Genomic DNA, 21,398 nt, shown 5'->3' on the forward strand with positions numbered 1-21,398 from the left:
GTTTGTGCTATGAGGTGGTGGTCACTGTCTTCACCTTCCTAAGCCCTGCTCAGCCAAGGTTTGACTGCACTTTTCCCCACCACTCTGAACAGTCCTGCCCTACCAGTGGGCCTTTTCTGTGGCTTCAGGCCTGCAGGAATTTTGCTGGTGGTTCTGGGACTTGCCTCCAAACTATGACCAGCTATAGGCAGTGGTGTGGTCTGTCACCTGATAGTTTTGTCTACTCCATTTTACCCCAGCTGACCAACCAAAAAGCTGAACTGCTCCATCCTGCCCGGCTATGCCAGTGTGTGAGGGCTGTCTGCCCGCCCTCCCCCTGCCCCCACCAGACTATAGTGAACTGCCAGCATCCACTCACAGGTGTTTCCTGTTGCCGTTTCTTTTGTTCAGCCTGACCTCCCCAGCAGGTGGTGATGGCCCAGCCAAAAACCTCTTCATAGGCAGTTCTAAAACACTGGGGTAAAGCTCCCCAGGGATCTGGGTCACCCCCACCACATCTAGGCAACTGTTGACACCTAATTGGCTCTTCTTGAGTGCTCCCCATCTCCCCATGATAGCTTTGTGCACACAGTGTCTGTCACACTAGTGTGCTATATCACCACAGGTATTGGGATAGCAGAGCGGGTTCAAGCTGGGAAGACCTTATTCATGTCCAGTCTCTCCAGACAATGGAAATTCTGATAGGAGGATGGAGGGTTCATTTCTCTAGCCATGGGTGTGGAAATCTCTCAGGACCTTCTTAGAAAAGGCCTGCCATCCCGAAATCCCACCCCACCCTCCAGTCCCTCCCAAAGGTCTCCTAACTTAGGTTAACAAACTCCTGTGTTGGAGGCAGGGAAGCCCTCTCTGGGGAGTCCTACTTCCTCAACACAGGTCTGCTGGCTGTTGGGGGCCACAGAGTTCACAGGTTTGTTATTGCAGGGAAGGAGGTGCCTCAGGGAGGGAAGGACCTTGCTGTCTTGGTTCACCGGACAGCCATCCGGGTCTCCTGTCTCCCAGGCTCCAGCTCCCCCCCTAAGCAAGGATTCCCACCTCCCCACACAAGTTGCTTCTTGAGCTCCTCTGTAGGAAGCTGCCTAGTCAGAGGGGCACAGACAGAAGCCTACCACCTACGGATGCAGTTCTGCTGCCCCCTGGTGGCGACAGCTCAGGCACTCCGTGCCAGCTTCTTTTGCTTTCTCTTTGCCCACTAGCCACAGCCAGTCTGGAATAAGCACAGTCCGGGCCTTCTCTGGGCCAGCCGCTGAGATCCACTCGGGCTGGAGTTCCCAGGCCCTGCTGCAGGCTCAGCCTGTCCAGTAGTGCTCTTTTCACTTCTGTGTCTCTTCTCCAGGCACAGCCCTGGACTCTGGGCTTTCCTCCACCAGGATTTCCAGGGCAAATGCCCACGATGTTGTCACAGCTGGAGTGTGGGCACAACAGTGCCAGGAAGAGCACACCAGGAGGTGTTGGAGCAGAGGCTCAGGAGTGCAGCAAGCCATGTAGGAAACGCATTTTGCTTTTTTATTTTCTGTAAAACTCTGTAAATAAAATACAAAACCAAGGGATGTGGTGAGGCAGAGTAAGATATGGCCAGGCCCCTGACACTATTTGTGGCCAAGGATATGCAGAACCAAGGCTGGGAGGCACTTCATTTCAGGCACTCTACCAACCCCAGGGGTAACAGAAGAATATATTAGATTTTCATTGATAGGAATTTGTGGAGAGAGGTGTCTGGAACCAGCCCTCACCCTCCCTGCCAGTGCCTGGTGAGCCCTGAAAATGGGGGAAGGAACACTGGGAGCCGGTGACTGGAGAGTTCAGAACGCTGTGCTGGCCATGCTGCTGGGCCCAAAGATTCGAGGCAGAGCATCCAGGGACTCCTCCAGCCGTCGATGAGCAGACTGTCCTTCTTCCCCTGTAATGTGTGAGGGTAAGGTCAAGAGTGGCCCTGGCATCTTCCAGGCCTTCTCACACCTGGCATTACCCCACCCTACCCCGAGTAGCCAAGGTGTTCCCCTTAACTCACGTCTCCCACTTCCCAGCCTTACCACACTGCTGGAGGCTCTGCCGGGCAGCTTCCCTCACAGCTTCTGTGTCTGTTTGGCACAAGTACACCAGGGGCTCAATGCCCTCAGGAGCCTATCAGGGGACAAAACATGGAGGCAGGTTCAGTGTCACAAGCAGGAACAGGCCTGCAGTGGAAGCGGCGGGTAGGTAGGTTGGCAGGGATCACCTTGATACAGCCCAAAGCCAGGCATCCAGCCACTCGGGTCTGCACATCCTCATCCTCAAGTTGGTCCAGGAAGCACAAAAGAGCCTGGGCAAGGTGAGAGGGCAGAGTTAGACACTGGGAGCCCTTGGCCCTCACCTTATCCACCAGAGAATCCTGCCAAACTCACCCTCTCCCGGAAGACAGGACCAAGCGAGAGGCTCCGAAGCTGGGTGCTGACAGCAGCCATGACTTTGTTGTTGCCATGGACCAGCAGGGAGCTCAGAGCCCGGAGCCCATCCCTTCGCAGACGCCCTTCAGGTGCTAGCCTCAGGGCTTTCAGCACAACCGCCTGGTCATCAGAGTTCAAATTCTGTACCAGTAACACTGGAAGAAGTGGGGGGAGGGGCACAACAAGTTGGCAAAGCTCGTGGGGTGAGAGGCTTCGCCCTCATCTCATCATCCACGCCCTCAGGACCACCCACAGGGTCAGCATTCTGTGGCCGGGGCCTCTGCCTCACCCTCCTCTGCAGTCTCTGTCACATAGGCATCCATGGAGGGGCTGTCCAAGGCTTCTACATAACTCCAGAACTGGAAGATGGTGAACTGCTCCCCGGGGCCAGGTTGGGGCCTCCTAGGCAGCTTCCGTCCCAGGGCGTCTTCCAGGAACTTGACACACACTGCAGGAGACAGTACCACAGCCTGAGTTGAGACAGACCCAGTCCTCTAAGGGGGAAGAGAATGTCCCTGTTCTAGCTCAGGCCCAGGGACTCCTTGTCCACACTCTGCTCTGAGAACAAGCACTCACTAGTTCTCTTCAGTGCTCAACTTGCCAGTCAGTATGGGATGACAAGGCCTTCCCCAAGGGAGCTAAGGAAGGAAGGAAGGGGTAGGTAGGCAGCCCACTCACCAGCCTCGGCTAAGCCTGGCTGGCGCAGGGAAAGACGGGCACCGTACTGGCCGCAGAAAGTCAGGAGCACCTGCTCCACCGGGCAGATGAAGGGGCTGAGTCCCTCTGTGCACTGGTCCCAAAAGGTCAGGAAGCCGGACCGAGAGGCAGAGAACTGCACCACTGTGAGGAGTGAGGAAGACCATCAGCAACGGGGCAGGTCAGGCAGGAGGGGCAGGCACGTAAACGGGAGCAGGTGAGGCATGAACTCCACTGGACATCACAGCCCAAGCCCAGGAGACCTTTACCTTCCTGGGCAGAAGTGGCAGACTTCCCCCACAGCTTGCTGCGCTCACACACTTCCTCAAGCACACGTGCTTCCCTCAGCAGCCGCTCTAGGGCCCATGCCTCCTGGCAGCGTAGGGGCCCAAATGTGCCCAGTTTCTAGAGGACAGGGGTTGCCAAGTAATTTAGACCTCATGGTAAGGGTTGCGGGGGATGGGTCAGGGGAGTACAGGTCCCAGCATGCACTGGGAGAGGCTGAAATAGGAAGGGTATAGGAGGTAGTATATTCAGGAGAAGCCAAATGCTAGGACCCTGGGGCATTGGTGTGTGGAACTGAGAGGTTTAGAGGGGAGGTTTGGAGTGCAGGGCTCCCTGGGGCAACGGGGGTGGGGGGTGGGGGGTGGTATTATCCCCTCACCAGTAGGAGGCGGCTGCAGTGATACAGGTGCTGGACCAAGGTAGCATCCAGGGCTGGACACCCTGTGCTTAGGGACTGGGCATTTGATGAGTCTAATCTGTCCTCTGCCACAGCCTCTGGGCTGCTTGTGGGCCTGAGAAAAAAATGGAATCAAACACCCCAACAACACACATCACCTCTGGTCACCAGAGATTGTTTTTATTAAGCTCCTCCCACCCAGAATGGAAGAACAACGTGCAGACACAGACAGTAGGTAAGTTCACACAGGACTTCCAGGAGGATGAGGCTGTAACCAGCAATGAGTAGCATGGGTCTTTATAGTCAACCTTTTGCAACCCTTGCTAAGACCAAAGGGGCTGCCGGCCCGAGATGGGCGCCAGTAGGACTGCAGGCGGGATGGTCTGTAAAATGCGGACGGCAAGGGACGCAGGGCTTGGGACTGGAACCTAGGAAGTCGTAAAGGAAGGAGGGACCGGGTGTGACTCTCAAATCTGAAACGGTAAAGTCTGCTCCAGGAATGAGAGCTGAGAGGCCGGGGTCTCCGGGAGAGTCGGGGTCGTGATGGAGGGGGCTGATACCGAGGGACACGGGGTACATGGGGAGGCACTGAAAGAGCTCCTTCACGGGATGAGTCCAAGATGAGGTCAAGGGAAAGAAGAGAGGCAGGAGGCTCACAAGCTGATGGGGACTTGCAGGGGAGGCAGACATTGCAGAGATGAGCAGGGTGGCCAGAAACACTGGGATGGATGGAGTTGGTGACATGGGCATCAAAGATACAGGAGGTATACAAGGAAAACACAACTGCACTTGCGCCATAAGCCCATCCTCATGTTCTCTACCCGGCCCCACCTCACCAGTTTCCACCTTGCCTTTCAGCCAACCCACCCGCTCCTCCTCTGCCTTACATTGCTTCACCTCTTCCCCTTCATCTCTCCCTGCCCAACTAGTTCCCAGTCTTGCCTTGCCTGGCCCCCTCACCTGGCCCCAGGACCATCATTGTCTTCATCTTCATCATCATTGAGGAAACTGAAGCTCTCCAGGGCATGTTCCACAGTGATGCTAAGACTGGAGGCCCGGCTCCTAGTCAGGCCTTGTCTCTGCTGATGGTAAAGGGGGTCAGAGCTACTGCCACTGGCTGGCAGCTCTCCCTGTGCTGCCTCAGCCCGGCCCAGCCCAGCCTCCTTACTCACCATGAGCAGACTCTCCAGTCGGGTCACCTCCTGCTCCAGGCCCTGCAGCTCAGGGAACTGACCACGATAGTCATCCAGGGCAGCCATTAGGGTCCCCAGGGCCTCTTCAAGCCTTTTGTCTCCAGCTCCTCCAGCTGCTTCAGGGACTGGGGCTTGAGCAGCTGTGGCCAGGCTAGGTTCCGAATGTTGGGGTGCAGGGACTATGGATGAGGGAGAGGAACTTGGGCTCTTAAGAATCTGTTCTGGGGAATTTGGGGCAGGGCTTGAGAGGGACTTTGAATCAGAACAAGCAAGACTCTGGTGAGAGGTGCAGGATGCTGTGGGGTCTGTTTGAGTGTAGGGAGTGGAGGCTGGGTGACTGCAAGGCAGAGGTTCAGTGTCTGGGAGTATGGGGTCTGCAGAGGAGCTAGAAATTGTAGCAAGGTCTATAGAAGGGGTAGGGCTTTCAGTTGTAGAAATGGGGCTTGTAGTGGTTTGGACTGGGCCCACAGCGTTAGTGGTATGACTTGTAGTGGTAGGAGTTGTTGACATCCCAGTTTTTCGAGTAGGGCTAGTGGTACTGCGACTGGGGCTTGGAGTGGCATTGGTGGGGCTTGGAGTAGTGCAAGTGGGACTTACAGTGGTGTGGGTGGGGCTTGGGGTAGTGTGCGTGGGGCTTGGAGTGCTGTGTGTAGGGCTTGCAGTAGTGTGGGTGAGGCTTATAGTGGTATGGGTGAGACTTAGGGTAGTGTGAGTAGGGCTTGTGGTAGCCTGGATTGGGTCTGTAGCACTGGGGATGGAGCCTGCAGTGGTGAGGGTAGAGGGCGTGGGTTTGTGGGGAGAATCTGTAGTAGTGGAAGTTAGGCTTGGAACACTGTTGACAGGGCTTACAGCACTGTAGGTAGAGCTTGTATGGGTGAGGCTTGGCAACTCAGAAGGGTCAGAGTCTGTGGCTTTGTGAGCTAAGTCTAACTGTGCAGATGATGCAGGGCCTGTAAACGTGGGGGCAGGGCCAGCTGTACTTGGGGTGGGTCTTGTGGCGGAACGGCCAGTGTCTAGACGAGGAGGAACACTACTGAAGTGCTCCACATGGGTGGAATCTGGGTATGCAAGTGGACTAGGTCCTGGGGTTAGGCTTTCTGAGCCCACAGCTTCCACAGCCTCAGTCAGGGCAGCATCCACACTGGCCTCACTGATGTGGCTGAGAGTCCGGCTGTAAGGGGTATGCCCATTGACCAGGGCTGGAGCCACCCCGGGCTCTTCATCCATGGAACCAGAGGTGAGAGTCTCTGGCCTTCGGAAGGCAACTTGGATGGGCAGGGGCTCCGGCTGCCGCACCAAGGACTTGGGGGTCGATGAATGTCGAGCTGTGCCTGACAGCTGTGGGCTGGATGAGTCATCCGAAGATTCAGATGACAGGGACCATGCTGTCCCATTCTCTAGCTCCTCCTGCCGCCGTAACATGTTCTAAGAGAAAGAGATACATCAGGGTTACACCAACAAGACCCCAGGGAGGTGGTAAGACCTGGGGCCTGGATTTTGACTCACATAGAAGGCTTGCTCCCGAAGTGAGGGTGTGTCTGGTGGGCTCTGGCTGTATGTGGAAAATCGCTTAGTGACAGTGGAGGCTTTGTTGACTGTAGAAGCAGCTGAGGGCTGGTCATCCTTGTCAAAGGGACTGGGAAGGGAAAAAGACATTAGCCATGTTACTCAGCGCAGCCTTTTGCCCTGCCCTAAGCCCTTCATTCCTACCAACCTCCATATGACTTCCAGGCTGAGCTTGATGGTGCCAAGGTCATTGATGTCCACAGCCACAACCTGGGGCAGGGCAGCAAATAGGTCCTTGGTCTCACAGGAGACACTGCCCACAACTACATGGTTAGCCAGGCCCTTCAGTTCTGTCACCTGTAGCCAAGAGTGCATGGAGGGGTCACATGAGTGAGGGGAGGGGCTAATGAGCTTCAGGGCGTTCAGAAATCTGAGTGTGCATAGAGGTTATAAGATAGTCACAGCCGGGCGGTGGTGGCGCACGCCTTTAATCCCAGCACTCGGGAGGCAGAGGCAGGCGGATCTCTGTGAGTTCGAGGCCAGCCTGGTCTCCAAAGCGAGTTCCAGGAAAGGCGCAAAGCTACACAGAGAAACCCTGTCTCAAAAAAAAAAAAAAAAAAAAAAGATAGTCACAGGGTCACCAGGCCATGCAGATTACAGGAGGATGAGAGTTCTAGGGATCACAGGGCCATGGAGGCAATATGGGAGCATGAGCATCATAGAAGTCCACGTTGCTAGGGTCATCGGAATTATAGGTTCACGGTCTCATGGGATTTCAAAGGAAAGCAAATATCCACAAGTTTGGAAGCTCAAAAGAAGGTCTCAGAATCAAAGTCATGAGGTATAGGAGTTACAGAGATTGTTTTCAAGGTCACATACAGAGGGTTATGGGGATTATAGAGGTCATGGAGTCACATTTACAGGGCCATAGAGTTATAAGGGACCACAGGAATGAGAGAGCCTTAGGAGAAATGGTTACAGGGAATTCACAGAGTAACAGGGTTCATAGGAACAAGCTGTCTAATGGATCTGGTCAGAAAAATCACCTTGATAGACAGGAATTCTGTGAGTAGAGGAAGAAAGACGGTTTCTTCACTGTCCCACACCTGCTTTCCACTACTCTCTATTCGGCCTCGTAGTTTCCAGCGCTGACGGCCATATTTCATGCAGATCTGGAGAAACAGGCAGGATGAAGCAACTTTTGGGATTGTGACCCTCCCATCCCAGCCTTCTCATGTACAATCTCCTACCTCATATTGATCGCCCACACACAGCCTGGCGAAGCCAGCCAGCCCTGGACACAAAAAGGAGACGATGAGCCATGCTGAGGACCATAAGCATACCCACTCCTGCCTCTCTTCTGCCCCTACAACTCAGTACCTTTCATCCGGAGATGAAACTCGCCCAGCTGTGCCTCTAGCTCATTCTCCAGAAGACACATGCTCTGGGGAAGGAGGGGTAAGAATGTGAGGGAATGAAGAACCGGTCCTCTCTCACCAGCCCACCCCTTGTGCCTCTGCCACAGCGGTCCTCATCTCTCACCTCTGTGTACTCTCGATGCCCTCTAGTGGCCTCAGCCAGGCTATCCCGGGCCTCTCGACTCCCCGGGGACCCTGTGCTATAGGCGCGGACCATGTTGTAGGCACCATCCCGGAGACGCCGCTGGACACAGTACGCTTCATACAGCTCATCGATCTGGGAAGGTGACAACAGGTGTGGCAGGAGGGGACTGAGACTCACCGCTGTTGCCCACGGGGGGCCTTCCCCCTTCCCCTATGATATCCAAACCCACATCCCACTCTGCATGCACGCTGTACAAGTACCTTACTAGCATGGAACTCCAGTCGTCGAAGAAAACGTTCAATGGACTTGACTTGCTAAGGGAGAGTTGAGTCAGAAAGAGCCTAAGTCCTAGGACTCTTTCCTCTCCCTATAAGCCAACCCCCTTCCAACACTATTTGATATACACTTACCTTGTCCAAGTCATACAGGAAGCCCTACAGAGGGAGATAAGGGAATCTTAGAAAGCCTCAGAAGGACCCCAGGAAAGTACTTGCCCACCCAGCTATTCTTCAGGATTCAACAGAATGTTTCCTCCTTTGAAACCGTCTTCCCAGGAAGAACCCTGGCCCTCTCCTGTGCCACCACAATATGATCTCTTGCTGTCATGGGTGAGGCCTGAACTCTCCTACTGGAAGCTTTCGTGATTAGGCACCAGGTCTCAAGCAGAAAGTGCACTCAGCAAGTTGGGAGAGAATCCTCTACCAACTCACCTCAGAACACAGCTCAATATCAAACAAGGTTGCTGGGCCCAGCCCCTACACGATATAGGGAAGAGGCATTGGTCCAGGGCATCCCCTATCATTTACTCACTAGGCGGGAATTCCTCTTGGACTCTTTGATCTGGCGCTGAAGTTTCTCCTGCTCCTGCTGATGCACTTCCAAGTAAGCCCTAGGGGAAAGGCAAGTGACAAGAGTCAACTTATCCAGCCTCAACCTGACAGCGTGCTGGCAGTAGGAAAAGGGTGCATGCATGGCTGGGGAAGACTTAAACTTGCAGAGAGAAACTTAGGTGGGTTCCTGGGACAGAGCACAAGGAGGGCGTTGCTTACGTCAGTCCCCGCTTAAGGGCAGCGTACACCAGGTCCAGCCGCTCTGGCTGTGGCACCTTGGGGGCTGGGTGGGCTACGGAAAACATCCTCGATACTCGGGAGAGCACTAGGGGCTTCCGTGGAGGCCCTGGTGGGCTGAAGACCGTGAAGCTCCTGAAGAAGAGACTGCTTTTAGAAAGGGTCAGCAAGAATCCCCCAAACCCTCATTACACACCCAGTCCCAACCCCATCTAACTCTCTCAACCCCATCAAACCCCTTGTCGCGTACCTGGGCCCGCGCTCGTGGCTGCCGAGGACGCCTGCGAAGGACTGGCTCCTACTGACCCGGGCGCTGAGCAGGCGGCGCTGCGGCCGCACCGACAGGGACATCATGGAATGAGTCCGCGCGGGGCTCCCTGGGGGTGGCGGGGGTGTGTGTCCAGCACTAATCGGGTCCCTGAAGAAGCCCCCTTCCCGTGGCCGGGTCCCAGGGCTGGAACAGGCCCTCCCTGGTCACCAAGAACAGCTGCCCCAATGGGCTCCAGCCTTGGCAGTCTTAGCCTCATCGGCCCCCTCGCTAATGACAGGGCAGTGGCAGGCGACTCGGCCTCGGACTCAGCGTGGCCTCCGCTCTGCCCCTACTTCCTGCGGAGGTGAGGGCTCCGCCTGTCGCGGAGCAGGAAGGGGGGGGGTCGCGCGGGGACCCTCCTCCAGCTGGGAAGAAGCAGGAAAGGGGCGGGGCGCGCGAAGAATGTGCGGAAGCGCCTGTTTACCCGGGGGCGGGGCGGCATCCCCAGCCCTTCCCCTGTCCCCCGCCCCCCCCCAAGTGGCTGAAAGCTCGGGTGCCACCACCCCGGGAGGCCGTGGAAGGTCATGAGGCGGGGCGCGAGTGAGGATCGCAGTAGAGCTGAGAGGCAGGCCTGGCCGCAGGTTTGTAACCCACTCCTGTAACCCACCGCCCAGTGTAAATGATGCCCCCAGCTCACACCGACTAGCAGGCGCCTTGACGCCAGCGTCCTCCCGGCTGGGCGCCCGGGGATTCCCAGAGTGGGGGGCAGTGCGGAGAGAAGTGCCCCGCCTCCTCCACTTTTCTATACACCCTTCTTGGAAACTGAGTCACGGACGCACGCTTCCCCCGCCGTGGGAGGGAAGGAGTCCCGGCCGAACCTCCACCCCAACAACTCGAACGAAACACGCACCCTAGGCCCCCGGAATCCCGTCTGCATCCCTTGTGGCCATCTCGGGAGCCTTCGCAACTCCAAGCCGAGTCCTACCTCTCTTCTTGGAGTTCATGGTAGGTTCTGGATGGCCCCCGGCCCGCGCTCACCCACGGTGTCCCGCTGGCCTGGGGCTTTTGGGACTGGCCCCGCTGGGCTCCAAGCTCACTGCCAGCGGCTCTGGCCCCGGTTTCGGCTGCTCTCCGCGCCTCCCGCCCGCCCAGTTCCTGCCTCCTGACTCAGCCAGCCGGGATGGGGCGGGACTGGTTCCCTGGACTAGGGGGGCACCCGACCTCAGTCTGCCTGGCCTCTGCAAGGGGTAACTAGGGGCTTTCCTCCGGAGTAGGTTGACACAGGGTTTGGGGTTAGGGGCGCCTGTGAAGGGAGTTGAACCCCAAAATGATTATGGAAGAACAGACTGAAGAGACTAGTGGGACAGTAATGGAAAGGTGTGCAAGGGGCTGGAGAGATGGCTCAGCGGTTAAGAGCACTGGCTGCTCTTGCAGAGGACCCAGGTTCAATTCCCAGCAGCTCACAACTGTAACTCCAGTTCCAGGGGATCTTACACCCTCACACAGATGTGTGTGTGTGTGTGTGTGTGTGTGTGTGTGTGTGTGTGTGTGTGTGTGTGTAATTATATATATGCAGGCAAATCACTTATGAAATAAAAATAAATGTAAAAAAAGAAAAAAAGGTGTTCAAAAGTGGTTGTCAGGGCTGCTGAGGAGAGATTCAACATGAAGAGGATTGGGAATTAGGGTTCTGTGTGTGTGAAGGGGGGAAAGTAGGAAGTCGGGGGGGGGTTGAGTGCAGGGATTGTGCCCATGAAGGACACTGTATAATAAGGACTCTGACGAAGCTGAGGAGAGAGAGGAGCTGAAAGGGTGGGGGCTAGATCAACCATATATGATGTGCTGCTCCAAGACACTGAGGAGGAGCTGAGTGGAGAGAATTCCAAAGCCCCCTGCAACATCTTTACACCCACAAAGAGGGTGCTCAGTCTGGGTCTCTCCCCTCCCTGGGACCTAGAGAAAAGGATCAGGACCTACCATCCAGCCAGGGCCTATAATGGAAGCTAGGACTGAGAGGTTATCCTTCTACCCTTGGCTCTCCCCTCAAGTCTGAATTCCCTTGGTACCAGCTTTCTTGAACCCAGCATCTCCTACGTGAATACCCCGTGTCTACACCCAGCATGAACTGTGCATTCCTGTGGACTGCCCACCTAATACAAGCCTTTATGTATCTTTCAGCTCCCATACCCCACACCCTAGCCTTAGCGTCTGCTCTGGAATTCCCTTTTCCTAAACCACAGCTTCACTGTCCATAATCATCAGTTTCTCTCCATCACCACTACCACATCTGCTTGTTACCTGAGACCTCTGGTTCCCCAGAACACAACTCATTTATTCAGCTACCCACTGAGTGGCAAGCATGTGCCAGTCACCAGAGATACACCTCAGGATTTCACAGACACCACTGTGCACAGAGATCACAGTCCGCCTCTGCCTGCTTTCTCTTCCAGCTCCCTCCCACCTTCCTTCCCTTCCCTTCTCTGCACACCCTCTTCCCAGCCTGCATCCGCAGCCACCCTTCTATCTCTTGTCTGCTGTTATCCTCAGCACTCCACACTCTGTCTTGAGTGGCAGAAACCAACCCTGGCAAACCACCTCCCTGTCCTTGCAGCTCCTGCACTCATCCTGGATTGAGCCGGGAGGTCTTGGCACAGTAGCTGGAATCACAGTGCAATTCTCAAAATTCTCAACCTCAGATGGTTCTCACTTTCTTTCTTTCTTTTTTTTTTTTTTTTTTTTTTTTTTTGGTTTTTCGAGACAGGGTTTCTCTGTGTAGCTTTGCGCCTTTCCTGGGACTCACTTGGTAGCCCAGGTTGGCCTCGAACTCACAGAGATCCGCCTGGCTCTGCCTCCGGAGTGCTGGGATTAAAGGCGTGCGCCACCACCGCCCGGCGGTGCTCATTTTCTACCTGGGAGATTATCCTGTATGGCACTAGTCTTTTTTTTCTCCCTTCTCAGAGAAGATGGATGTCTCAGACTTTCTCTTCAACTTACCAGTAAATTCAAGTCACTCTCACACTAAAAGTGAAAACAAGCCTGAAAACTATTCAAATGCCCATCAACAATAACAGAATAACTATGTGATAAAAACAATGAAAAATACAAATATATCCAGTAATACGAATGAATCTTACAGGTACATCAACTAGTGACAGACACAAAACACAAGTAAGGCAATATTTATGGTTCCCTTGATAATGAAGTTCAAAAACAGGTGAGAAAGTATATGGGCATGGCAGCCCATCCCTATTATCACTCAGGAGGCAGAGGCAGGAAGATCAGAAGTTCATGGCTAGCCTAGGATACAAGAGACCCTGCTTCAAAAAACAAAAATAAAACCAGAACAAACAAAAAGCACACAAAACCACTTTATGATGGCAGAAGTCAGATTAGTAATTGTCCTGGTTGGTTTTTTTGTAAACTTGACACAAATCGAGACGTATCTAGCAAGAGGGAATCTTAATTGAGAAAATGTCTCCATTAGATTGAACTGTAGGCAAGAAGCATTTTCTTTTTCTTTTTCTTCTTTCGCTTTTTTTTTTTTAAATAGGATCTAGCTATGTAGCCTTGCTTGACTGGCCTGAAACTTGCTATGTAGATCAGGCTAACCTTGACCTCATAGAGATCTGCCTGCCTCTGTCTCCTGAGTGCTGGGATTAAAGGCCTGTGCTACCACACTGGCTCTGCATTTTTTTGGTTAATGATGGATGTGGGAGAGTCCAACCCAACTGGGAGTGGTGCTACCCTTGAGCAAGTGGTCCTGGGGTGTATAAGAAGGCAAACTGAGGGGTTGGGGATTTAGCTCAGTGGTAGAGCGCTTGCCTAGCAAGTGTAAGGCCCTGGGTTCGGTCCTCAGCTCCAGGAAAGAAAAAAGAAAGCAAACTGAGCCGGGCAGTGGTGGCACCTTTAATCCCAGCATGAAAAAAGAAAAAGAAAATGCTTCTTGCCTACAGTTCAATCTAATGGAGACATTTTCTCAATTAAGATTCCCTCTTGCTAGATACGTCTCGATTTGTGTCAAGTTTACAAAAAAAAACCAGCCAGGACAATTACTAATCTGACTTCTGCCATCATGAAGTGGTTTTGTGTGCTTTTTGTTTGTTCTGGTTTTATTTTTGTTTTTTGAAGCAGGGTCTCTTGTATCCTAGGCTAGCCATGAACTTCTGATCTTCCTGCCTCTGCCTCCTGAGTGATAATAGGGATGGGCTGCCATGCCCATACACTTTCTCACCTGTTTTTGAACTTCATTATCAAGGGAACCATAAATATTGCCTTACTTGTGCTTTGTGCGCACGCCTTTAATCCCAGCACTCAGGAGGCAGAGGCAGGTGGATCTTTGTGAGTTTGAGGCCAGCCTGGTCTACAGAACGAGATCCAGGAAAGGCAGAAAGCTACACAGAGAAACCCTGTCTCCAAAATCCAAAAAAAAAAAAAGAAAAAGAAAAAGAAAAAAGAAAGAAAATTGAAGCTAGCCATTGGTGATACACGCCTTTAATCCCAGCACTCAGGAGGCAGAGCCAAGCGGATCTCTGTGAGTTCAAGGCCAGCTTGGTCTACAGAGTGAGTTCCAGGAAAGGTGCAAAGACAGAGAAACCCTGTCTCGAAAAACCAAAAAAAAAAAAAAAAAAAAAAAAAAAAGAAAGAAAGAAAAAGAAAAAAGAAATCCAGACAGGCACCAAAGCTACACAAAGAAACCCTGTCTCAAAAAACAAAACAAAAGAAAGAAAGAAAGAAAGAAAGAAAGAAAGCAAAGTGAGTGAGTCCTGGGCAGCAAGCCAACAAGCAGCATTCTTTATGGCTTATATTTCAGTTCCTGCCTCCAGGTCCCTGCCCTACTTGAGTTCCTGCCCTGACTTCCCTCAGTGATGAACTGTTGTTACCTGGAAGTATAAAATGAAACAAACCATTTCCTCCCCAAGTTGCTTTTGGTCATGGTCTTTTACTACAATAATGAAACCCTAATTCAGACAGTAGTTATCCTTGGGCTGTAACTGGAAGTAGGCAAAAGGGTCTTCCAAAGTGTTAGCAATGCTTTATTTCCTGCTGTGGGTTCTATTTCCCAGTCATATATAGGTGTGTTTCATTACAAAATGTATCACGATGTGCATTTAGGACAGACATGTGCATGTGTGTGTGTAGGAATGGTGAGGTCTTAGTTATATTCCCCAAGCTAGCTAGCCTCAAAAACTCTTAGGCTCAAGCAATCTTGCTGCCTTAGCTTCCTGAGAAGCTTGGACCTTAGGTGTATGCCACTGCTCCTAGCTACTTGCTGCATACATTAGATTTCTCTATATAGTTGGATTTAAGTAACTACAGGGAATCTAGATGTACCTCAATGGTAAAAAGTATATGCTTAGTATGCTCAAAGTTTTGGATTCAATCCCCAGCAAAACACACGCACGCACGCACGCACGCACGCACGCACGCACGCACTCACTCACACAGTGGTGGCGCACGCCTTTAATCTCAGCACTCCGGAGGCAGAGACAGGCGGATATCTGTGAGTTCGAGGCCAGCCTGGGCTACCAAGTGAGTTCCAGGAAAGGCGCAAAGCTACACAGAGAAACCCTGTCTCGAAAAACCACACACATATAAAATAAATAAATTAAAAAAACATTAGGGGCTGGAGAGATGGCTCAGAGGTTAAGAGTACTGATTGCTCTTCCAGAGGTCCTGAGTTCAATTCCCAGCAACCACATGGTGGCTCACAGCCTCCTGTAATGAGATCTGGCTCCCTCTTCTGCTGGGCAGGGATACATGCAGACAGAACATTGTATACATAATACATAAATAAATCTTTAAAAAAAAATTACATCCCAGTGTGTCCTGTGCCTTTCTCTAGCTACCCTATTCCTCTCCCCAATTGCTCTGAGTCAAGTTTCTGGAAAAATGGTCACCTCCATTTCCTCGCCACACCCACCTACTCCTCTTCCCATGCTGGCTGGCTTTTTGCACCCACCCCTCCTGTGACTAGTCTTGACAAGGTCAACAATGACCTCTCTGTTGCTGAATCAACTTAGTATCTAATGTCTATTCCTTATCCTGTTTGGTTTCAATAAAGTATTAGATTCTGTGGTTCCCTTCCTCTTCATTAAGTCCTTCCTTCCCATGAATTTCAAGAAGCAATGGGGCTGGAGAGATGGCTTAGCAGTTAAGAGCACTGGCTGCTCTTCCAGAGGACCTGGGTTCAGTTTTCATCACCCACATGGCAGCCCACAACTCTCTGTAACTCCAGGATCCAACACTCTCACAGAGACATATATTCAGGCAAAGCACCAATGCGCACCAAAAAAAAAAAAAAAAAAAAAGGAACAGCTGGATGGTGGTGGCGCACATCTTTAATCCCAGCACTCGGGAGGCAGAGCCAGGTGGATCTCTGTGAGTTCGAGGCCAGCCTGGTCTACAGAGAGAGATCCAGAACAGGCACCAAAACTACACAGAGAAACCCTGTCTCAGGGAAAAAAAAAAGAAGCAACATACTTCTGTTTTTCTACCCACTTCTCACGACACATTTTCTTTTCCCACAGAGGGCTTGTTTCTCTCTTTATCCTCAAATGGACTTCATTGTCTCAGCCCTTGGGCTATGTACCTCTCTGCATCCTTATCTATCCTTAACCAAACCACTCTTGTAAGCCTTAGGCCTGCTTATCCAACTGCCTCCCAGATGTCTATCCACAGAGTAACTGACAATGTGTAGTGGCTTGTAAAAGGAGGTGAACTGAGTTTGAGGTCACTGGACTGAACTGACCACTTTTCCAAGTTTTAACCATTCTATGACAGTCCTATTACCTATCTGCCCAGTTGCTCAAAACAGAAACTGGGAGTCATCCTTGGTCCGGCCATGAGTTACACCCCACCTCCACTCAGTCACCCACTCTTGGCTGATCAAGCTTTTAGATGTCTCTAGATGCAGTCCTGGGGGTACAAGTTGATAATCCCATCTACCTGGGAGGCTGAGGCAGAAGGATCAAATATTCAAGCCTACCTGAACTACAAAGTGGATTCAAGGCCAGCCTGGCTAAGCTACTACAATTTTTTTTTGGGGGGGGAGGGTGTTTTGAGACAGGGTTTGTGTTTGTCTCTGTGTAGCTTTGGAACCTGTCCTGGAACTTGATCTGTAGACCAGGCTGGCTTTGAACTCAAAATTTTTTAAAAAAGATTTTTTTAAGTCTGGGGGTATAGCTCAGAGGCAAAGTGCTTGGTCAGCTTACTTAAGGTCCTAGTTTAATGCCCAGTATACATACATACATACATACATACACACACACACACATACACATAGAGAGTGTATCTCTAGAATCTGCACCCTCACAGCAGATCCAAGCTATTACCAACTCCAGCTGAGAATCCTAGCAGCCTCTTATGGGCTCCCTGTCTCCGCTTTATCCGGCAATCAACCATTCTTTATTCACTAACAGTCTTTTGAAAATTCCAGTCACCAACAATGCCAAAAACAACACCACCAATAACAAAACAACCCTGTCCCTTTCTGAGTGTTTACTGTATGTCAGCATTATGCTGAACAAAGATCATTTAATTCCAGCAAGAAACCTATGTAGGTAGGTCTTATTAGCCCTGCTTCACAGCTGCGGTCAACTGGCTGTATGGGACCTTGGGTGAGACATTTTTTTGTTTCTTGAGACAGGCTTTCTCTGTGTAGCCCTGGCTGTCCTGGAACTTGCTCTGTAGACCCGGCTGGCCTTGAACTCGCAGGGCCAAGACCCTTCTTAAGCTTTTGGACTTCAGATACTCATGAGGGTGATAACCACAACCACTGATGGAAGCATGAAGTGAGCTGTCTCCATCTATGGGGAGTGTTCAGGGGAAGTACATGTAGTACACAACAAGTATTAGCCACTATTGTTAATGATTATTAATTTACCCAAGATTACGAAGTTAGAAAGTGGCAGGGCCCAAATTCAAGCCTAGGCTTTCTGATCTAAGACTCTAGATCTCTAGAATCTCTCTACTCAGACAAATATGAAAAATTCACAGCTACCTCCTGTTCCTAAGAATAAAGTCCTATGCTTCCTTCCCGGGCCCCTCTCTAGCAACTGTGACCCCTCCTGCCACATTCAAGGTTCTTAGCATCTGGGCAGCAAACTCCATCCCTCCCATACCCCTTTTCCACAAGAGAGAGAGAAAGAGAGAGAGAGAGACAGAGAGAGAGACAGAGACAGAGAGACAGAGACAGACAGAGACAGAGACAGAGGGGGGGGGCTAGGTTCAAGCTTAGGCTCTTAGGCAAGCACTCCACCACTGAGCTACATTCCCAGCCCCTCTCTTCACTACTCTTAGCCTGACTGACTCCCTTTCCATTTTTCTTCTTCCTCCCTAACTTCTTCTTCCAGGAAGCTGCTCTGGGTTGGTTCCCCCTTTTTGGCGCCTCTATAGCTTCCTCTCCCTGGCCCTCAAGGCCACATGGCTAAGTTGTAACTCTCCAGGGTCTGTTTTCCCACCAGTCTACTCTGGGTCCCGGGGCCAGCTTGCCTGCCCACTACTGTAATTTCCGGGACCCTCCACCAAGACCTGAGCATCTGGGCGATGAAGGAAGGAGGGAGCTGAGTGTGGGAGCTGGGCTGCCCAGTCTTTGGAACAGGATCCTGACCTGCCAGAGAGGTAGATCATAGGACACAAGTCTGGATCTACCCTGATTCCCTACCCAACCTAAGATTCTTCTTTTCCCTCCCCACTCTATTACCTCCCTTACCATATGTGTGGGGCAAGGGTTGTTCCCTGGGACAGGGTGGCGGTGTCCTGGGATTCGGAATTCAAAGAATAGTTGTTCCATCCATTTTCTTTCCCTGGCAGCGACTCTGCTGCCACTTAACCCCTATACTCAGGAACTATGACTAACACCAACCCCCCACCCCACCATTAAATAGTCATGGAGACTGTACAATTAATTGACTGACCATCTCTGGGGGAGGCAGTCTCTCCCCCGTCGGGGTGGATGGAGAGGGCTGACACCCCACTCCCACCCCTACCTAATGGAGAGGAACTGTCTCACCTGGTGGGTGCTGGCTGCTAAGAGACAGGTGCCTTAGTTCCTGTCAACTCTGCAGTGTGTTCTGGACATGGGAAAGAATCCCGGTCCCAAAGGTTATGAGGCGTGCAGCTCAACAGGGAAGGGAATCTTAACTGCCTGCACGACCTCTGTTTTCATAGACCCCCAATAGCTCCTGCGTGTCAAGACTAATACACCTGTGTGGGACGGAAAGCACCACTAACAGTATTGTCCATCTAGTGCGGTGATCGGTCACACTAGCCATAGCCTCTCCGCGAGTCTCTGGGTCCAGCCCGGCTCAGCTGTAGGGCCACAGGAGACTGAGGTAAACAGAAGCTATAAATAACCCAGGCAAAAGGGTGGCTGCAAGGGAGAAGGGGGTCGCGCGCTGAAGCCTGTCCCTGTCTCCATGGCAACTGCCCCAAACCTACTGCTGACGTCATCTGGCAGCCGCCAACCAGAACGAGCAATGAAGAGGGGAGGGGGGCCTGCTCTAGCCTAGGACCCCCACCCCACCCCGGAACCGGGTGGAGACTGCTTGGTGGCCTCACTTCCTGCCAGCCTCCTCCCTGGTCAGCTGGTCACATTCCCTGTCCCGCCGCGTTCTGGGAGCTGGACAGCCTCCCCCAGCTGGGTCTGGCTAGGACGCGAGTCCCAGCGGTGGCGGATTGGGAACGCTCTGACTCACCCTCGCTTTCCTCGCCTGCTTTTCCACCTAGGCATTGACTAGTCCAGTGCTCTGTGTGCTCCCCTCCCTCCTACCCAAACCCAGGCTCTGGGACTGCTCATCCCGCTCTGCTGCCCACAGGACCCGGGACCCGGTAGGAGGTAGACGAGGGAGCCATGCCAGTCCTTGTAGGGTTGTGTGGCTCTTATCGTTTTTTCCCCCTACCCACCCTCACTGTCAATACTAGGATGGTGGATGGTGCAGGGGCAAAGATTCAGATCAAATTCTTGCTTCTCCCCAACACAGCTGTGTGACCTTGAGAACGATGCTAACCTCTCTGGCCCAGTATGTGCATCTGCCAGATGGTTGTAGACCTCCAAAGACTGCATGTCAGCTGAATGCTGCAGACCCAAGACGCACGCAGCCACCCACATGGTGGCCAGGGCACCGTTATTATTACATTAGATTGTACACACGAGAGTCCAGTCTGCACATATATCAGAACTGATTTGGAAGGGCCAGCAACAGAGGTCAGATCCAGGCTTAACTCGGGCTAGGAGGACAGAGGGTGTTGAAGCTGACCTAGCCGGGGCTCTAGTCCAGGCGAACAACCCCTTCCCCAAACCAGTTCTACAGGATGCTCAGTTCTGACTGTTTGCTGAGTCCCCGTAGCAGCTTCCATTTCCAGGGACAGGGTCTGGTCACCGACCTCCACCAGTACGACCTTCTCCGGCTTCAGCTTTGGTTTGGGTGGAGAGTGTGGCCTCGGGCAGGCTCAGTCACCTCGGGCCTGGCCCCAAAGCAGCTTAGGTCGGAAGGACCGGGAAGACTAGCTCATCTGGGAGGTCTCCTGCACCCTGTCGCCCCCTTCCCATTCCCAGATCAGCCTCCCGTCGCTCCGTGGGCAGCACAGGCTCGCGGAGGAAAGCCAATCCCAGGCCCAGATAGGCGCCTCAGGCTCGCCCTCGGGCCTGCCCACCGCGGAGCCCCGGGGCACGGCCGCCGCGGCCTGGCCACGGAAGGGAAGAAGGCGGTGGCGGCGGGCGCGGCAGACCCGGAGGCGGCGGCTTTTGTAGGACGAAGCTGCGTCCTCCGCGCCCGGGATGGGGGTGGGGGAGTGGGGAAGAAAGACACCGCGCGATCCGGGTCGCGAGAATGGGGTGAGGCGGGACCCGGTCGCAGATCCGGGAGCCGCTGGGCGGCGCGGGTGCCGGAGGCACGGGATCCACCGCCCGCCCCCTCTCCCGGCCATGGCCTTCGGAAACCGCACGGACACTCACATGGCTGCACTGGGCTTCAAGGACCTCGCGCTGTCGCTGCTCTCGGCGTTGCCTGGCCTGCTCGCGCCGCAGCTGCCGCTGTCGCCGCCGCCGCCGCCGCCGGCGCCCGCCCCTCCCTCCCTCCCTCCGCCCCGCCGCCCCGCCCCGCCGGGCCCCACCTCCTGCGTTCCCCCCAGCTCCCGCACCCCTAAGGGGCGCGCACAGCTCGCTCCACCTTCGCGGGTAGCCGGGCAGAGTGGTCTGCCTACCGTGTCAACCAGCTCGTGGGAGGGGAGACCTTGGGGAACCCGAAGGCGTCTGCGGGAAGCGGGCGGCTTCCTGGGAATCGCATGCAGACCTTAAAACTGGGGTAGGGGGCGCTAGGGAACCCCTCCTACTTGCCTCTTACCCAGATCTCTGCAGTCCTAAAGACCTCAGGCCCCCTTCCTGTCACTATAAACAGGTTCTTGGAGCTGACACTGAAAGTTGGGGTGGTTGGAGGAAATTGGTCTGGAAAGGCCAAAAGAGAGCTCGGAAGCCTAACCATCCCACACCTGGGTTGAAGCTCTCTGCCTCTCATCCCTCCGCACCTTTTCAGCCCGCTTCAGTTTCCCACTGTAGGGTCAGAAAGTTTTTTCGGCTATTGTCTGGCTAATATATCAGAGCTCATAGCCAGGCCATGTATGCATTCACCACTCGTTGGGTCCTGCTTTCTGGGGAGTTACAGATTTTTCTCCTGGGATATGGGACTAACCTGGTAAGATCTGGGTATGCATACTGGGAGCACACTTTGGCTATCCGGGCCAAAGCCTTGTCTTCTCCAAGGCCAGGGCTTGGAATGCTAGCCCTTCCAACCAAGCTAGGGTTATGGTTGAATAGAGAGCTGACCTGACTGACCCCCACTGGGGTAAATGGGCTGACTCCAATCCTCTACCCCTCCGGTTAATCAGATGCTACTAGCTCTCACCAGCCCTACATCCCTGATCCTCCATCCCTTGGTTTCCCTGTTTCCTGACTCCTTTAGCACCTTATCTTTCAAGTGTGTCAAGCATACTCAGGAGTGGTTTGATTAATCTTAAAAGGTC

At 53.2% G+C, this 21,398-nt stretch overlaps 1 protein-coding gene across 3 annotated transcripts; it reads right to left on the reverse strand.

Moving 5' to 3' along the window:
• Window positions 1–1,480: 1,480 nt before the first annotated feature.
• Window positions 1,481–20,445, reverse strand: Ripor1 (RHO family interacting cell polarization regulator 1). 3 transcript variants are annotated; one of them, XM_052729690.1, is made up of 22 exons: window positions 20,335–20,445; window positions 9,381–9,507; window positions 9,113–9,265; window positions 8,874–8,952; window positions 8,474–8,497; window positions 8,324–8,377; window positions 8,043–8,195; window positions 7,881–7,944; window positions 7,751–7,794; window positions 7,547–7,672; window positions 6,709–6,857; window positions 6,501–6,630; window positions 4,974–6,419; window positions 4,762–4,883; window positions 3,784–3,916; window positions 3,389–3,524; window positions 3,102–3,263; window positions 2,713–2,871; window positions 2,382–2,578; window positions 2,216–2,299; window positions 2,031–2,121; window positions 1,481–1,897 (listed from the first exon to the last, which is right to left on the reverse strand). In XM_052729690.1, the coding sequence occupies exons 2-22, from the start codon at window positions 9,482–9,484 to the stop codon at window positions 1,800–1,802; spliced, it is 3,708 nt and encodes a 1,235-aa protein (XP_052585650.1). In that variant the 5' UTR covers window positions 9,485–9,507; window positions 20,335–20,445; the 3' UTR covers window positions 1,481–1,799. The 3 variants fall into 3 exon arrangements, with proteins under 3 accessions (XP_052585650.1, XP_052585649.1, XP_052585648.1); XM_052729689.1 differs by lacking the exon at window positions 20,335–20,445 and adding an exon at window positions 10,366–10,901 and having other exon boundaries at window positions 4,762–4,880; XM_052729688.1 differs by lacking the exon at window positions 20,335–20,445 and adding an exon at window positions 10,366–10,899.
• Between the last annotated feature and the right edge of the window lie 953 nt (window positions 20,446–21,398).

The sequence above is a fragment of the Peromyscus californicus genome, unplaced genomic scaffold, assembly GCF_007827085.1.
Source record: "Peromyscus californicus insignis strain IS unplaced genomic scaffold, ASM782708v3 Scaffold_8__1_contigs__length_139910024, whole genome shotgun sequence".
NCBI lineage: Eukaryota > Metazoa > Chordata > Mammalia > Rodentia > Cricetidae > Peromyscus > Peromyscus californicus.

Coding starts and splice junctions, on each gene's coding strand:
- Ripor1 (XM_052729688.1), bottom strand. Junction 9,266..9,380: donor AGCCACGAGCGCGGGCCCAG/GTACGCGACAAG, acceptor TCTCTTCTTCAG/GAGCTTCACGGTCTTCAGCC. Junction 8,196..8,323: donor TGGAGTTCCATGCTAGTAAG/GTACTTGTACAG, acceptor TCACCTTCCCAG/ATCGATGAGCTGTATGAAGC.